Raw genomic sequence first — 15809 nt, 5'->3', positions numbered from 1 at the left:
AGAAGAAAATGGTTGATATTGGTTGTGTGTTGATGCTAACTAAGTTAATTTCCTCTGTTTCTGGTCAACTGGTAGATTGTTTGATTTCATGTAATTATACATAAAACTGCCAATTGTTTTTTCATCTGTGATAATATCTAAGTTTCTTATTATCGGTAAAAAGTTTATGTAATCATTAATGTATTTTTCATCAATGTGACCCTTTACTTCAGCCACGAATAAAGTATTTTTCTTCTTAATTATTCCCAGTGCTTTTGCTTTCTTTGTTGCTGTATCACAAATGATAACACCATTCAATCTTCCCGGCATATACATTTTATGGTCAGTATATTGAATGAAATCATGAGGATTAGATGAAAATGATGAAGGATATAATGAATTAAAGTCAACTCCAACGAAATGAGTCATAATGTTGGTGGTGTTCTCATTTGATACAGTTTTAGTTTCTGGACTATATGAAAGTTTATTAATGTGCGTGATTCCTTTAAGATTTACTCTATGTTGAACATTTGATAGACCACCAGTAATTCCATTACGGAGAATGTGATAAGCTTCAACTGAATCTAAAGTCATTGGTAAATTATTTTTTAATGTGTAATTTCTTAAATTGATTCTTAAACGTTGAACATCTTCATCTTTATTTGATTTTACGACATTGCAATAACAACACATTAACTGACAATTTTCTTTGGTATGTGGTTTTTCATTATCGATTCTATCCAATGTTGGTTTATTTGCATATGTAAACGCTTTACCACACATTTTACATTTAGATGAAAGGATTAAATCGTGATAGTATTGAAAATCATCCATTGAAACATTATTTTTAGTATACCTTTCTGCTTTTTCATCTTGTTTCTTATATGATTCAATTTTATATTTCCAATACTTTTTCGTTAATTCAAAACTTGATTCTATCTCTTCCTCAGGATATTTTTCATTAGGATTAAAGTCTTTATATGCTAAAGCGTAACGAATCATTGAAGCATTCGATGATAAAGAAAGATTATGAAGCATGTCAATTTTATAAACAAATGTTTCTTCGATAATTTTATCAATTGGTTCTATCATAATTTCAACATCTTTATTGCAATAATGAATAAAATATTCTAATCTATTCTTAAAATTTTTAGCATCATTGAGATATATTTGATAATCACTATCTGATATAGTTTCTTGAGTTAATGCTGAATAAAATGAATCTTGAGTGAATGGTTCCACTTTATATAATTCTTCTTCGTAATTCTCCCACGTGATGAATTGATAAGGGAAAAAGGATTTAACACGTGTTTTATTATTTCCGAAATCTTGAGTGAATTGGTCTAATGTTCCACCCGCTATATAATTTCTGATGTCAATAAATCTCAATTCATATGGAACGTTTGTTTTCTTTACAATGATTTGCTTAAATTGTGAAGATGAACCCAGCATTGATTTTATTTTCCATTTTGCAGTGTTTAAATCACGAAGAATTAAATTTAAATCAAACTTTCCCGAATTAAAACCTATGATATTCACTTTATTGAATTCCTCATCTAGAAGTTCTTTAAATGCTTCCTTCTGTTTTTCATTTAATGTATGGGACAAAGTCCTCGCCGTTTGCGGCTTCAATAATTCTTCATATTGTTCAATATTTGATTTAGCAACTAATGAACAGGTTGAAAATAAAAATTCAATCCAGTCAGAAATAAAAGAATCACTCGAAGTTAAGCAAAAATTCCTCGTATATGTTTTATCGTTTAATTTAACCGTTGATGATACCATGAATGGTTTTAAGTAAGCATTCAAAGTTGCACACTCAGAAAGTTGTAATTCTTCTTTAGTCTCTAATGTTTCAAAGTCAAAAGTAATATAATATCTTGTCGGTTTATAATATTTCTGCAAATTGTGAGCTAATAACCACTGATATATCTTCTGTTTCGTAATATGTGGTGCATATGGTTGCTGGGTCTTTTGCAATTGAACGTCTTGAATTAATCTTCCATTATTTTCTTTACATTTCTCACAATGCTTTAAAAATCTTCTTTGGTTTTTCCTTTCTGGATCATCACGGATAGAATAAACTTCTTCTTTACAATATGGACAAACTTTATAGCCGGTGAGTGCTTCAACGTCTGTTATTCTGTCAGCGTGAAGTTTTCCACATGGACTCTGTGTTAATAAAATATTTACTGTTTCAAATTCTGGATCTATCATTATTGAATCCACTAATGGAAAGTCTACCTTATTTATGTCCACGTCTTCTGGTTGAGGATCACAATAATAGAAATCAATATTAACATTTAACATTCTCGCTAATCTCTCACTTTCTGATGAAATGTCAAACCCTTCATATGCATCTATTGCTTCATTTAAATAGCTTCTACGAGTTTTAGGATTAACACCATCAGGAATGTTATAGAAGCGTTTAAATAACCTTCTACCTTCTGCTCTAATTTGATTATCATTCATTTTAGCTGTTCCGTTTTTGTTCATTTATGTAAGAATAAAAAATTAAAAAATAAATAAAAATAAAGTTTATTTTTTAAAGCCCATAAAATGAATTAAGAACACATAAATTTTTATCATCTGCGACGTGACGAATACATTTTAATTTACTCAAGAATGCATATCCTGACACATTAAATCTAATTCCTGTCTTATTTAATTTCACAACTTTGAAAAGGAATGTATGAATAGCTATAAAATGATGAGAAGATGTTTTATGGGTTGCTTCCATTTTTTCTGAAATAAATGAATAAATATAATGTTTATACGTTTTCATATCTTTTATGTTCTTAATAACGAATGGTATAGACCTTTCCACTTCATCTTCCTTCGGTGCTGTTCTTTCATATGAAACATTATTAGTATCTTCAACAATGAAACCGCAATCACACAAAATTTTATATGTTCCAATGGTTTCTTTTGATATTTTATCTAATAAATCAAAAACTTTATCAACACCCGTGCATTTATTTAAATAATAATTTGTGTAAATATCATGATCTTCTTTCTTAATCGTATTAGTTGCATATGTCACGTTTTTAAGAGCTTTTTTGAATTTCTCAGAATCGAGAGGGGGGTGAAAGTAAGATACAAGGGTATTTTTCATTATCAATAAATTGTAACTTATGTTTACGTATAAATTTAGTACCTTCTTCTGAAAGTGTTTCATCTATTTCGCCATCTAATAAATTTTGTGTTGATTCTGAGACATAATTTTTATATCTTTCTTCATGAGATTTCTGAACTTCTGATTCTGAAGCTGGGATATTCATTAAACCCTCTACTTCATTTTCATTATATTTTTCAACTTCTCTTAATTCCTTAATTTTTTCATCTATTTCATCTCTTATTTTTTCCAGTCTTTCAATTTCATTGTATTCATCATCTTTAATTCGTTCTTCATAATATTCAGGGAAAACATCAGGTTCTTTAGGTTTTTCTTCTTTAGATGTGGGATATAAGAAATTTATAACATCATCTTTATTCATTTTTCCATCATAATCAAACTCATTTAAAAACTCCGCGAATTTTTGACAATTTCTTAAATAATATTTATCAACCTCATAACCCGCCTCCTCTAATATATCCTTTATTTCCTCATTTGTGAATCCCAATTTTTTAACGTCGTTAGTCTTGACGCTCATTTCATACAAAATAAAAAATAAATTATTCAAAAATGTAAGACATGAATTTTTAAAGTTTATTTTTTAAAAAAATTATTTTTTATTTCATTATGGTAGTGAATCTTTCATTCATGAAAATAATTATTTCTAATTTCTTTTATTCTCTCGTACATACTAGATTTAAAGAATTCAGAACATTTCCCATAATCTCCTAAATGTTTTCTTATCCCTAACGTGTGCCAGTTATTATATGAAACTGAATAAACTTTATCTTTATCTTTACACCTTTCATCACTTCCAATATATTTATATCTCAGTTTTGATTTAGCATTTTCATATTCATTAGCGTTTAATAATTCACAGTCTTCCTTTTTAAATATATGTTTAAGATATTCAGGATTTAATACTCTACGTTTATATGCTCCTAACTTAGTTCTAAAGGTTTTTCTACAAAATTTAGGAATTCCATCCTCTTTAATGTCATCAATGATTTCCATTTCATTATTTTCAATTTCTTCTTCTCGTTTATGAGGTCTTTGATTATGACTCCATTGATTCCATGAAATTAAATATTCTTTATCATTATATTTATACCTCATTAGCTTATTTTGGCTTTCATATTCATTTAATAATTCACAATCTTCATTTTTAAATTGAAGTTTAACCCATTCAGGATTTAAACAATGTTTAATTAATCGCGGAATATCTGACATCATCTATATATAGCTTCTTTTATAAAAGATAAAAAAATAAATTATTTTAAAATTAATGTTAATTTTTTAAAATGTGTTTAGTATATAATATTTATTACTAATTTATTTAATAATGTCGCGCTTTCTTACGAATTCATGACTTAAAAAACGTAAGAAAAAATTTTTATATCATCTATATATAGAAGATGTGAAAATATACCTTCATCTATATATAGACGTAACAAAAAAAGTCACACAACCCTTCCTATCCTACTACTACATTTTGAAATTAATTTTACTCTTCATAATCAAATATTTTCTTGCAATTCTCATTTACAATTAGGATATTATTAAAAATCTTACTCTCTCATATTCGAAATCTTCATAATGATTGAAGGTGAAACTGATGAATTTGAGATTCATTTTTCGTGGCTAAAAACAGTAGTAAAACGAATAGATAGCTATGAAAGTGAAGAGACACGTCTTCCATTATTATCACTAGAATTTTGCGCACCAATTCGAAAATTTGAACATCAAAAATATCCAAATAACGAAATTACACAAAATGATATCAAAACAGCATTACCATATGCTATAATAATCAATGCAATATCAGAATCTCAAGTAGAATACAAAGATCCGGAAATAACGTTCACATCAATAATAGATTTACTATCAAAAATGGGATATAAGCCATCATCTGACTGTATACCGCAAGAATTAGCTAATGAAAACTTAACACACCATACTGCGCTTTGTTTAGTGCTAGAATGGCTAATTGTTGATAAATCTTTAACAATAGATGATATTTGTAAAGATCTTCAACGCTTACCTCGCTCCTACTTTATACTAGAACATCGACCTACTATGCTTGATGAAGCAGTTTTGCTTTGGCTTTCAAAATTTTCAACAATACAAAATTTACCTCCGTGCAAAGATTTATCAACGAATTTACTTAATGGGCAGCATATGGCAGCTGTTCTTTCACGTGTTTTCCCGCAACTAATTAATCAAAAAGAAATTCAAATTGGAGAAAATTTAAATGAAGACCAAATCAACAAAAATTGGGATTTAATACATAAAGTAACAGATTCATTGAATGCATTTGTTCCTCCAAGAAGAAAACTCAGTCAGCAGCTTTTATACACTTTCATCGCAGATATTTTTTCATCAACTCGTCCTGCAGCTAAAAAATTTGTTAAACTTGATCAGCCGAAGCCAATAGAGTTACTTCCAATGCCTGTAAGCCAAGAACCACCAAAACAATTAGTTCAGCAACTTCCAAAACAATACATTCCTTATGTTGCTCCAATTAAACCTCCCGAGAAACCAAAACCAGCCAAAAAAGAAACAAAACCTAAACAAAAATCCGAGAAAAAACAAACTGAAAAAGAAGAAAATACGAAATCAAAAGATCAAACAAAAGAAAAAGAACAAAAAACCAATGAAACAAAGCCTGAACAATCAAATGAATCAACAAAAGAAAACGTAGAAAAAACAGAAGAAGAAAACAAAGCAATGAAAGATGAAAATTTAGATGTTTCAAAAGTGAATGAAAATAAAGATCTTAATGGAAAAACAGAAGAAGAAAACAAAGCAAAGAAAGGTGAAAATTTAGATGTTTCAAAAGAGAATGAGACCAAAGATCTTAATGGAAAAACAGAAGAAGAAAACAAAGATAAAGATGTCAATGAAACTCAAGAAGAAAACAAAGATAAGGAAGTTAATGAAACAAAGGGAGAAAATAAGGAAAAAGTTGAAAAACAAGAAATTCCAATTGAAAATGAAAGCCAAGATGATAAAAAAGAAACAGAAAACAACGAAGTAGAACTTGTTAAAGAAAGAGATATTTCTGATGAAGAAAATGACAAAAACAAAGAAACAGAGAAAACAAATGAACTCAAGGAAGAAAGCATAAAAGAAGTTGGATTAAGTTTATCAAGTAAATCATCAAAGAGTAGTGAAAATGGACTCACACAATTACAAGAAGAATCTTTACATGAATCAAATTCATCAAATAAAAGCAAATCAAGTCATTCTAAGAAATCAAACAAATCAGATCATTTAAGTTCTTCTTCTCTCAACCAAGTGATTGTTCTATCAGATACAGATCAAAAAGAGAATGAAGACAAAATGAAATACAAAGCATCAGCTGTTAAACGCTCTGACTTTAATTCAGAACCAGATAAACATGCTCCTTTATCTGTTTCTAGCCAAATTTCTGCAAAAACAAATGACGATGGATTCTTAAGAAGAGAAAGCTGCCGCAAAACTGATAACTCAATAGAAAGTATTGATTCAGAACCACATGTTAATGATCCAAGCGAATCTAAGAAATCATATTCGAGTAGATCTCGCCATAAACATAGAAAACCATCACATACAAGTAATATTTCATCATCAGATCATAACCAATACTCCAAATTCGAATCAAACACAAGTGATACAATGAAATCAGATTATTCGAAGAATGATGAGCTAAAATCAGAGCATTTTTCAATATCAACTGGTAGCAAGTCGCAATCACATCATTCTTCATCGAAGTCCAGCCGAAATTTGAGTTCAGAAATTGAATCAAATTTAAACTCACAAAGTTTGAAGTCAGAAGCGAAAAATATTGCAAGAGCAGCACAAAGACTTGCACTAGAGGCAAGCAGACTTAAAATATCTCAAGCAGCCGAAACTTTATCGAAATCTCAACAAAAACCACCAGAAGAAAACAAAACTCAGTATCAAACAATGTATCAACCACCACAACCTCCTCCACAATATCCGAATCCATATCCAAATCCTTATTTCACCGCTCAAATGCCAAATCCTTACATGAACACAGGATATCCCCCGTTCTATGGTGTTCCTCCCCCTCAATTTATGCCTCCTTTCCAACAAAGTTATTCACAACCATATTTCACACAAAATACTCCACAACAGATACTTACAAGGACCAGTTCTCAGCCAAATTTCGAGAGAACGAACAAAGAATCACAAGAAATGACTCTTTGTCTTGGAGAATTAGACGAAGATGATTCCGCAGCGATGGCTGATGCTTTGAGGTATTTCTATTCACTGCCTCCTAGCAGACAAAACGCAGAAACACTCAGGAAATCTGTTAGAATGCAGTATGGAAAATATGCAAATGAAAACAAAGTTAAAAATGTTGAAAACACTTTACTTTCCATTTTGAAGAGGGTTGTTTCAAGAGATGATTCTATTCCTAGGATGCTGATGGAGATATCATCAAATATATTTGGTGATGGTAACACAAAAACAACAAAAGCAGTGCAAACTTCTGAAGTTGAACCTGATTTGAATTCATCTGATACAAAGAAGAAAAAGAAGAATAAAAAGCATCACCATGACTCATCATCTGATATAAGATTAAGCAAAAGTAGTGATTCTGATGAATATTCTACTGATTATTCAAAACATCGAACAAAAACTGTTAAGAAAGACAGTGATAGTAGCAACAAATATTCTGAATATTCAGATATTAGTCATGCAAGCAGGAGAAAAGCAGATGTCTCTGAAAATTCAGAAAGAAAATCTAAAAAAAGCAAAACCAAAAGTCAAACAGACAAAGATCAAAAAGTAAAGAGTAATGATGAATTGTCAGACAAACATAGTGAAGATTTCCAAGAAAAATCAAGATATGTTGAAATCAAACCAAATATATCAGAGAATTTAACTCAGAAAACGGAAAAAGAAGAGAAGGGCAGTTCTCATGACCCAAAGGAAGATACAGGACCTCAAAAAATGGAAGTTGTTAAAGAAGATATGATGATTCAAAATACTTCACCGACAAACACAGCTGAAACACAAACATTAGTTGCTGCAATACATAGAGATCGCACATTAAGGATGGATGACACAGAAGATCTCTTTGATGTTCCTCCAAGAAAATCATTTAGTGAAATTCCAGGAAAAGTTGAAATAAATTCCTTCAAATTCAATGATTTCACTAAAGAAGAGAAGCGTCAAATACAAGCTCGCAACACAACCATCATGCCTAACCTTGGCGTTATAAAACTTGCTTTGACATTTAATTTACTTCCTTGTGAAAGAAATGATTCAAGAAGAGATGACTTAATTGCAGCTTTATCAGGTTTTCCTTCAGATAGAATTATTCTTTTGATGTCTTCAATCAACATGAAATACAAAGGATCTTATATTCTTGATGAGAATTGCACTAAATGCGTTAGATTTCATGGCCAAGGTCCAAGCGTGATTCATTGTAAAGATGTTGGAGTTTTCTTCAAATTTAATACGTCAACAAAGAAATTTGATAAGTTGGATACATTCCATTACACACAAACAACAGATGCTATTGTTCTGAAAAGAGATTTAGAACCACAATCGTGGTAAAATATTATGTTTTTTGTTATGAATTAAAAATTTTTATGTAATTTGCATATCTTTTAATTATACAGATCCAAGAACAGATAATATCATAATATTGTATTAATTATCGATAATTATAAAAATATTTATAATTATTTCTAAAGGAAATCGAACAACTACCATTTAAAAAGTATACTTATTAGGATGTGAATATAATTATATATGTGAAATCAAGATGATTATATCAGTACAAAAAACGGTGGCCACTCAATAAACAATAAAAAAAAAAGAAAAAAAAATGGTTTTTGAAATCGCAACTTTTGGTTGGATTGTCGGAAGTATCCTTTCTTCAACTGTTATTATCATCACAAACAAGCATGTCATGGATAATTTTGGTTTTACATCCATTACATTACTTACAGCGTATCATTTCTTTTTGACATGGGGTCTTCTTGAAGTTATGTGCAGATTAGGAGCATTCGAGCGTGGTACATCAATGCCAGCATTTGAAAAATGGAAAATGGGCTCAATTGGTGTTGGCGCCGTCGTTTTCATGAATTTCAACCTTCAATTAAACTCAGTCGGATTCTATCAGCTTTCTAAGCTTTGCTGCATTCCATTTATGGTTGTTTATGACTACCTTGTCCAAGGAAAAACAACAAGTTTCCCAATTCTTCTTTCTCTTGGCATCCTCCTTGTTGGTATTGGCATTTTCTCAATCAATGATATCCAGTTCAACATACTTGGCTCCATTATTGCCTTTATTGCTGTTTGCTGCGTTTCATTGTTCCAAATCTACACAGGATCCAAACAAAAAGAGTTCACTCTTAGCCCACTCCAGCTTCAGCATACAACTGCCTACCCACAGTTCGTTGTTGCTTTGATTGTTGGCTTCCTTCTCGAATCTTGGGGTCCAAACGCCATTTTCAACCAAGATCTTACCATCAGAACAATTCCTGTCATCCTCTCCACAGGCCTCATCGCCGTTTCCGTTAATATCTGCTCATTCTTCCTTATTGGCAAAACATCAGCAATTACTTACCAAGTTTGCGGCCACATGAAGTCCATCCTCATCTTCATCTTCGGCATCCTTTTCTTTAGAAACCAAAACGAAACAAGAGAACAATTCATCAAAAAGATTATCGGACTTTGTGTCTCAATGTTTGGCTGCATCTGGTACACATACCTCAAACTTACAGCTGCTCCGCCAGCTCCTTCAAAGAATGACAAAGATAACGATCAAGAAGGACTTCTCGCTGCAAAGAGCCAGGCTGAAATCAACAGCAATGGTTCTGAAGAGACAAAGAACTAATACAACTATCTTATATTTTGTTTTATATACATACAAAAAAAATTCATAAATAATTTTATTTCTTTTCTATATAATTCTGGTTTTTATAGGATATATACACCATTTGACTTTGAAATAAGCTAAATAATCCATCGAAATCTTAAAATTATTTTTGCCATTTTTTAATTTTTGGGTGTTAACGTGGATAACTGTTATCATTAATTTTATCATATCCATGGCATTTCAATTTCAAGATCATGAAGCTTTATTTTGTTTTGTAATCAACGTTGAAAAAATCAATTGAGACTAACGTTTAATATCTCTTATTAAAATAGATTAGACTAGAGACAATTTCTAATTTCCGATACTCAAAACATATCAAAACCGAAAAACAAAAAAATAAAAAAATATTAAATCTAAGGAAATGAAGATTTTATCATAAATTAAAATAAATTTTATTATTTCGAGTATTTTAATTAAACAAGTACATTAGATTTATGATTATTCAACAGCGCCTTAACATCGAGATAAGGGAATGGATCCTGATATGATGGTGGCTCAGGTTCTTCTTCGTAATCTTCGTCATCCAAATCGCATGGCTGAGGAAAACCGTATCTATCAGTCAAAATAGAGGGCAAGAATGAAACAAAGCATACAGGTGAAGAGCTAGTTCTCTTTCTTACACACCATTGACGGCTATTGCAGAGCTGAGCTTCAACTCCTGGAAGAATGGTTGTGAAGAATCCTGAAACATCTTGTTCTTTTCTATTCATTTGATAGCCTAACTTCTGAAGGCATCCATTAACACATGATTTTGAACGCCACATGAGCCTTTTCAGGCGTTTTGTATTAACAATTATGAAACCTCTGCCGAACTCTATGCCGCAAACAAAACCTCTATAAATATCGAAGCAGTCCTTTTGATTAATAAATTGATGAACTTTGATTAAGTGCGTTATGAAGGTATCCATACCATGATTTCGCTTATTTTTTTCGTCACATGATTGGAAATATTGGTATAACTGTAAATATTCGCGCTGATCTTGCAATGAAAAGCGTCCAATGAGTGGGTCTTTCTTTATTAAATGGTTTAGCGTCGGGTCATCGATCATTAATTTTTTTAGTAAAATTTATAGTAAACTTCACAATTATATCTTATTTAAATTATTCCTATTTAAAACGATTGACGAAAACTAATGGTTTATATTCGACCGATTTTGGAAATTGTAAAAACTCACAAATTTTGAAAGAGATACGATATGCACAATAAATTTATATTCGAACAATCTTAAAATTTTTTGATGGAAGATTAGTACACACATGATTTTACAGGGGGTAGGACACTTGGGAGAAATTGACACTTGTTATAGACCGAAAATAGATTTTTTCGGTTTTCTCTTCAAATAATTGAAAGAATGATACTATTGTAGGTTTATTATATTATATAGCATATAATCATGCTATAGCCGAAAATTATAAGTTTTGAGAAGATTGAATATAACACAAATAAATTTGAATGTAAGTTAAATTGCTTGTTGTTTTTAATAGCTATTTAATGAGAAATCCAATATTGCAAAATTCAAATTGAATGATTGAAAGAACAGAAAAAGTCATTCTTTTCAATTTCGAATATGTTTCATTGTATTTATAATTATATGGCAAATAAGATATTTAAACTTGATTTTTGAAGGAAAATTCACAAAATTGAATAAATTCAAATAATTTTTATTCAAAAATAAACTAGTTATTTGAGTTTAATACTAATTATCAATTAAAACTACAAAGTTTGTAATTTAAAATATTTTGTGAGATCAGATTGAATTAATTCAAGGTTCTTTTCAATTAATATTAATGACCATATTACGCATTTTCGAACATTCTAAACCAAATATATAAAAATGGGAGACGAATGTTAAATTTGCTAGACATGGGGGAGTTGTTTACCGAGTTTTAGCTCTTATCTCTAACAAAAAATTAATTTTTAAAAAAATGACCGAATACGTTTCACAGCGAGAAAAAAATAAAAGGCAAGATAGAATTTTCTAGACATAAAGAAGTTGTTTACCGAGTTTTAGCTCTTATCTCTAACAAAAAATTAATTTTTAAAAAAATGACCGAATACGTTTCACAGCGAGAAAAAAATAAAAGGCAAGATAGAATTTTCTAGACATAAAGAAGTTGTTTACCGAGTTTTAGCTCTTATCTCTAACAAAAAATTAATTTTTAAAAAAATGACCGAATACGTTTCACAGCGAGAAAAAAATAAAAGGCAAGATAGAATTTTCTAGACATAAAGAAGTTGTTTACCGAGTTTTAGCTCTTATCTCTAACAAAAAATTAATTTTTAAAAAAATGACCGAATACGTTTCACAGCGAGAAAAAAATAAAAATGTACACTGATTTTCATTTTCATTTCCAGTCACTTTACTTATTATTTTTTCTATTTTTCATTTTAATTATAAATTATTTCATAATACGTTTATTTACGTTACCATTTTCTTTATTCTTTTGAATTCCATACTAGACACTTATAGAATATTTTGATTGTTAACGTACTTCATTAGAATGAATCCTTACAAAGGGTATGTCGATCGAATTTACCTAATTGGTATTTCCAATCAGATTGAAGAAGGTAAAATGACATGGGAAGAAGCTTGCACCCATGTTCCCATCGCCCCAACCCTTCAATCAAATGATTTCAAATATTTAGATGTTTCAAAATCTTTTTTACAAAATTAATTTAGCTTACAGAATATCCCATTGCCTAAAGGCAAGAAAGGTCGTAGGGTCAATCCCTACGACCAAATCAAAGCTCTTGCTGTGATACATGACCACTGGGCCTTTCCCTGTGGTCAAACAAAACAATGGAAACGTTTGAAATTACAACAAATTGATGTATCTTATAGAGAAGTATGCAGATACTTCAAAGAAAATCATTTCACCAAGACGCGATTAGAGCATGCCGGGCCAGAAACAGCAGTAAGATATTGGGCGCTTTCACCCAATCTTATCTGGCACGCAGATGTTCATTATTTTAGGGGTGTTCGTGGCCAGTATATTTATGGCATAATCGACGATTTTAGCCGCAAAGTCCTAGCGTGTATACAAATACCAGATATGCTGGCAGCGACGACAGCGAACGTTGCGGCTTCCGCCTTCATTGAATTTGGCGCCCCTTATTGTTTCTGGACCGACAACGGTTCAGAAAATAGGGGCGCCTTTCAAGATCTACTTGATCTTTGGGGCGTCCAATGGCGGCATACAGACTCTCATTCTCCCCTACCAAAATGGGAAGATTGAGAGATTCTGGCCGACATTGGAGCGCTGCCAAAGCATTCAGGCTATTCCTGCCTTTATTTGGGAGTACAATAATAACACACCGCATGATGAAGATCTCCCAATTAATCCATTAACTGGAACAAATTACACGCCAAATCAAATGTATCAGCTGAAACCGAAATACACAAATGCAGATACAGAAAGGTTGTGGCAAATATGGGATACAGATACAGGCATGACCGCTGTTGACACATTCACAGCGTAATAATAAACATAATTTTTTAATTTCATTTTTAACAAGTTTTTTAAATGTATGTAATGAATAATTCATTAGAATATGATAATGCACATTGTAACAGAATAGAACAATCACCAGATTTTTTTTGAAATTAAAAAATAAAAGTAAAAAGTATAAAGTAATCTAACCAAAAAAGATAGTTAAAAGAATTTTGGAAAAAACAGAATAAGGATAATGATATTATTTTAGATACACAATCGATGTACTGAAGAATAATCCGGTAAAATGATGATATAAAATTAGATTATTTTACAAGTAGCTAAAAGAATAAAACTATAATATAAAATAAATGAAGTTTAATGAAACAATAAAGGTTAAATAAATAATAAAGATTTTTATTTTATCAGTATTGAGAAGAAGTAACAGCTGACACTTGGTAGACAACTTCTTTATGTCTAGAAAATTCTATCTTGCCTTTTATTTTTTTCTCGCTGTGAAACGTATTCGGTCATTTTTTAAAAATTAATTTTTTGTTAGAGATAAGAGCTAAAACTCGGTAACAACTTCTTTATGTCTAGAAAATTCTATCTTGCCTTTTATTTTTTTCTCGCTGTGAAACGTATTCGGTCATTTTTTTAAAAATTAATTTTTTGTTAGAGATAAGAGCTAAAACTCGCGTAAACAACTTCTTTATGTCTAGAAAATTCTATCTTGCCTTTTATTTTTTTCTCGCTGTGAAACGTATTCGGTCATTTTTTTAAAAATTAATTTTTTGTTAGAGATAAGAGCTAAAACTCGGTAAACAACTTCTTTATGTCTAGAAAATTCTATCTTGCCTTTTATTTTTTTCTCGCTGTGAAACGTATTCGGTCATTTTTTTAAAAATTAATTTTTGTTAGAGATAAGAGCTAAAACTCGGTAAACAACTTCTTTATGTCTAGAAAATTCTATCTTGCCTTTTATTTTTTTCTCGCTGTGAAACGTATTCGGTCATTTTTTTAAAAATTAATTTTTTGTTAGAGATAAGAGCTAAAACTCGGTAAACAACTTCTTTATGTCTAGAAAATTCTATCTTGCCTTTTATTTTTTTCTCGCTGTGAAACGTATTCGGTCATTTTTTTAAAAATTAATTTTTGTTAGAGATAAGAGCTAAAACTCGGTAAACAACTTCTTTATGTCTAGAAAATTCTATCTTGCCTTTTATTTTTTTCTCGCTGTGAAACGTATTCGGTCATTTTTTTAAAAATTAATTTTTTGTTAGAGATAAGAGCTAAAACTCGGTAAACAACTTCTTTATGTCTAGAAAATTCTATCTTGCCTTTTATTTTTTTCTCGCTGTGAAACGTATTCGGTCATTTTTTTAAAAATTAATTTTTTGTTAGAGATAAGAGCTAAAACTCGGTAAACAACTTCTTTATGTCTAGAAAATTCTATCTTGCCTTTTATTTTTTTCTCGCTGTGAAACGTATTCGGTCATTTTTTTAAAAATTAATTTTTTGTTAGAGATAAGAGCTAAAACTCGGTAAACAACTCCCCCATGTCTAGCAAATTTAACATTCGTCTCCCATTTTTATATATTTGGTTTAGAATGTTCGAAAATGCGTAATATGGTCATTAATATTAATTGAAAAGAACCTTGAATTAATTCAATCTGATCTCACAAAATATTTTAAATTACAAACTTTGTAGTTTTAATTGATAATTAGTATTAAACTCAAATAACTAGTTTATTTTTGAATAAAAATTATTTGAATTTATTCAATTTTGTGAATTTTCCTTCAAAAATCAAGTTTAAATATCTTATTTGCCATATAATTATAAATACAATGAAACATATTCGAAATTGAAAAGAATGACTTTTTCTGTTCTTTCAATCATTCAATTTGAATTTTGCAATATTGGATTTCTCATTAAATAGCTATTAAAAACAACAAGCAATTTAACTTACATTCAAATTTATTTGTGTTATATTCAATCTTCTCAAAACTTATAATTTTCGGCTATAGCATGATTATATGCTATATAATATAATAAACCTACAATAGTATCATTCTTTCAATTATTTGAAGAGAAAACCGAAAAAATCTATTTTCGGTCTATAACAGGAGAAATTGACACTCATTTGACCAAGAATGAAAATTATTGGATCAAATTGATTTATATCATATTCTAGATATATTGATTTTCTATCATTCAATTTAAATTTTGAACAAAAGTTTTTATGGGTTAAAATTGACAGTTAAAGTTAATATCGATTTATATAACTGTCTGGGCTCTCAAATAATCATCTTTTTCTAACAAAATCAAAATGTTGGTCATTTTGGCCGCAAATGATTGTTATTCGCAATGACTAGTACTAA

The 15809-nt window shown here is 30.0% G+C and overlaps 5 protein-coding genes across 5 annotated transcripts, besides 5 other annotated features; 2 read left to right on the top strand and 3 right to left on the bottom strand.

Moving 5' to 3' along the window:
• Positions 1–3600: part of a mobile genetic element that runs on past the window's edge.
• TVAGG3_0690750 (DNA/RNA polymerase superfamily) lies at positions 1110–2475 on the bottom strand (the record flags this gene model as incomplete). Its single annotated transcript, XM_051243037.1, has 1 exon — positions 1110–2475. A coding segment is annotated over one exon (1366 nt), but the record flags the coding sequence as incomplete, so codon positions are not given.
• TVAGG3_0690740 (uncharacterized protein) lies at positions 3048–3476 on the bottom strand (the record flags this gene model as incomplete). Its single annotated transcript, XM_051243036.1, has 1 exon — positions 3048–3476. The coding sequence occupies one exon, from the start codon at positions 3474–3476 to the stop codon at positions 3048–3050; it is 429 nt and encodes a 142-aa protein (XP_051089623.1).
• Positions 3601–4700: 1100 nt separating the features above from the next.
• On the top strand, positions 4701–8680 carry TVAGG3_0690720 (CKK domain domain-containing protein; the record flags this gene model as incomplete). The annotated part of the gene is made up of 1 exon (XM_001301808.2): positions 4985–8665. One exon carries the CDS (start codon positions 4985–4987, stop codon positions 8663–8665), a length of 3681 nt encoding a protein of 1226 aa, XP_001301809.2.
• Positions 8681–8924: 244 nt separating this feature from the next.
• On the top strand, positions 8925–9998 carry TVAGG3_0690710 (carbohydrate transport; the record flags this gene model as incomplete). Its single annotated transcript, XM_001301809.1, has 1 exon — positions 8940–9953. The coding sequence occupies one exon, from the start codon at positions 8940–8942 to the stop codon at positions 9951–9953; it is 1014 nt and encodes a 337-aa protein (XP_001301810.1).
• A 341-nt stretch (positions 9999–10339) lies between these two features.
• Positions 10340–11049, bottom strand: TVAGG3_0690700 (transcription-initiator DNA-binding domain ibd family; the record flags this gene model as incomplete). The annotated part of the gene is made up of 1 exon (XM_001301810.2): positions 10409–11044. The coding sequence occupies one exon, from the start codon at positions 11042–11044 to the stop codon at positions 10409–10411; it is 636 nt and encodes a 211-aa protein (XP_001301811.1).
• Positions 11050–11295: 246 nt separating this feature from the next.
• Positions 11296–12136: a mobile genetic element.
• A 361-nt stretch (positions 12137–12497) lies between these two features.
• Positions 12498–13262: a mobile genetic element.
• Positions 13263–13736: 474 nt separating this feature from the next.
• Positions 13737–13765: a mobile genetic element.
• Positions 13766–14713: 948 nt separating this feature from the next.
• Positions 14714–15551: a mobile genetic element.
• Between the last annotated feature and the right edge of the window lie 258 nt (positions 15552–15809).

The sequence above is a fragment of the Trichomonas vaginalis genome, chromosome III, assembly GCF_026262505.1.
Source record: "Trichomonas vaginalis G3 chromosome III, whole genome shotgun sequence".
Taxonomy (NCBI): domain Eukaryota; phylum Parabasalia; order Trichomonadida; family Trichomonadidae; genus Trichomonas; species Trichomonas vaginalis.
This window is presented reverse-complemented; position numbering and strand designations above follow the sequence as displayed.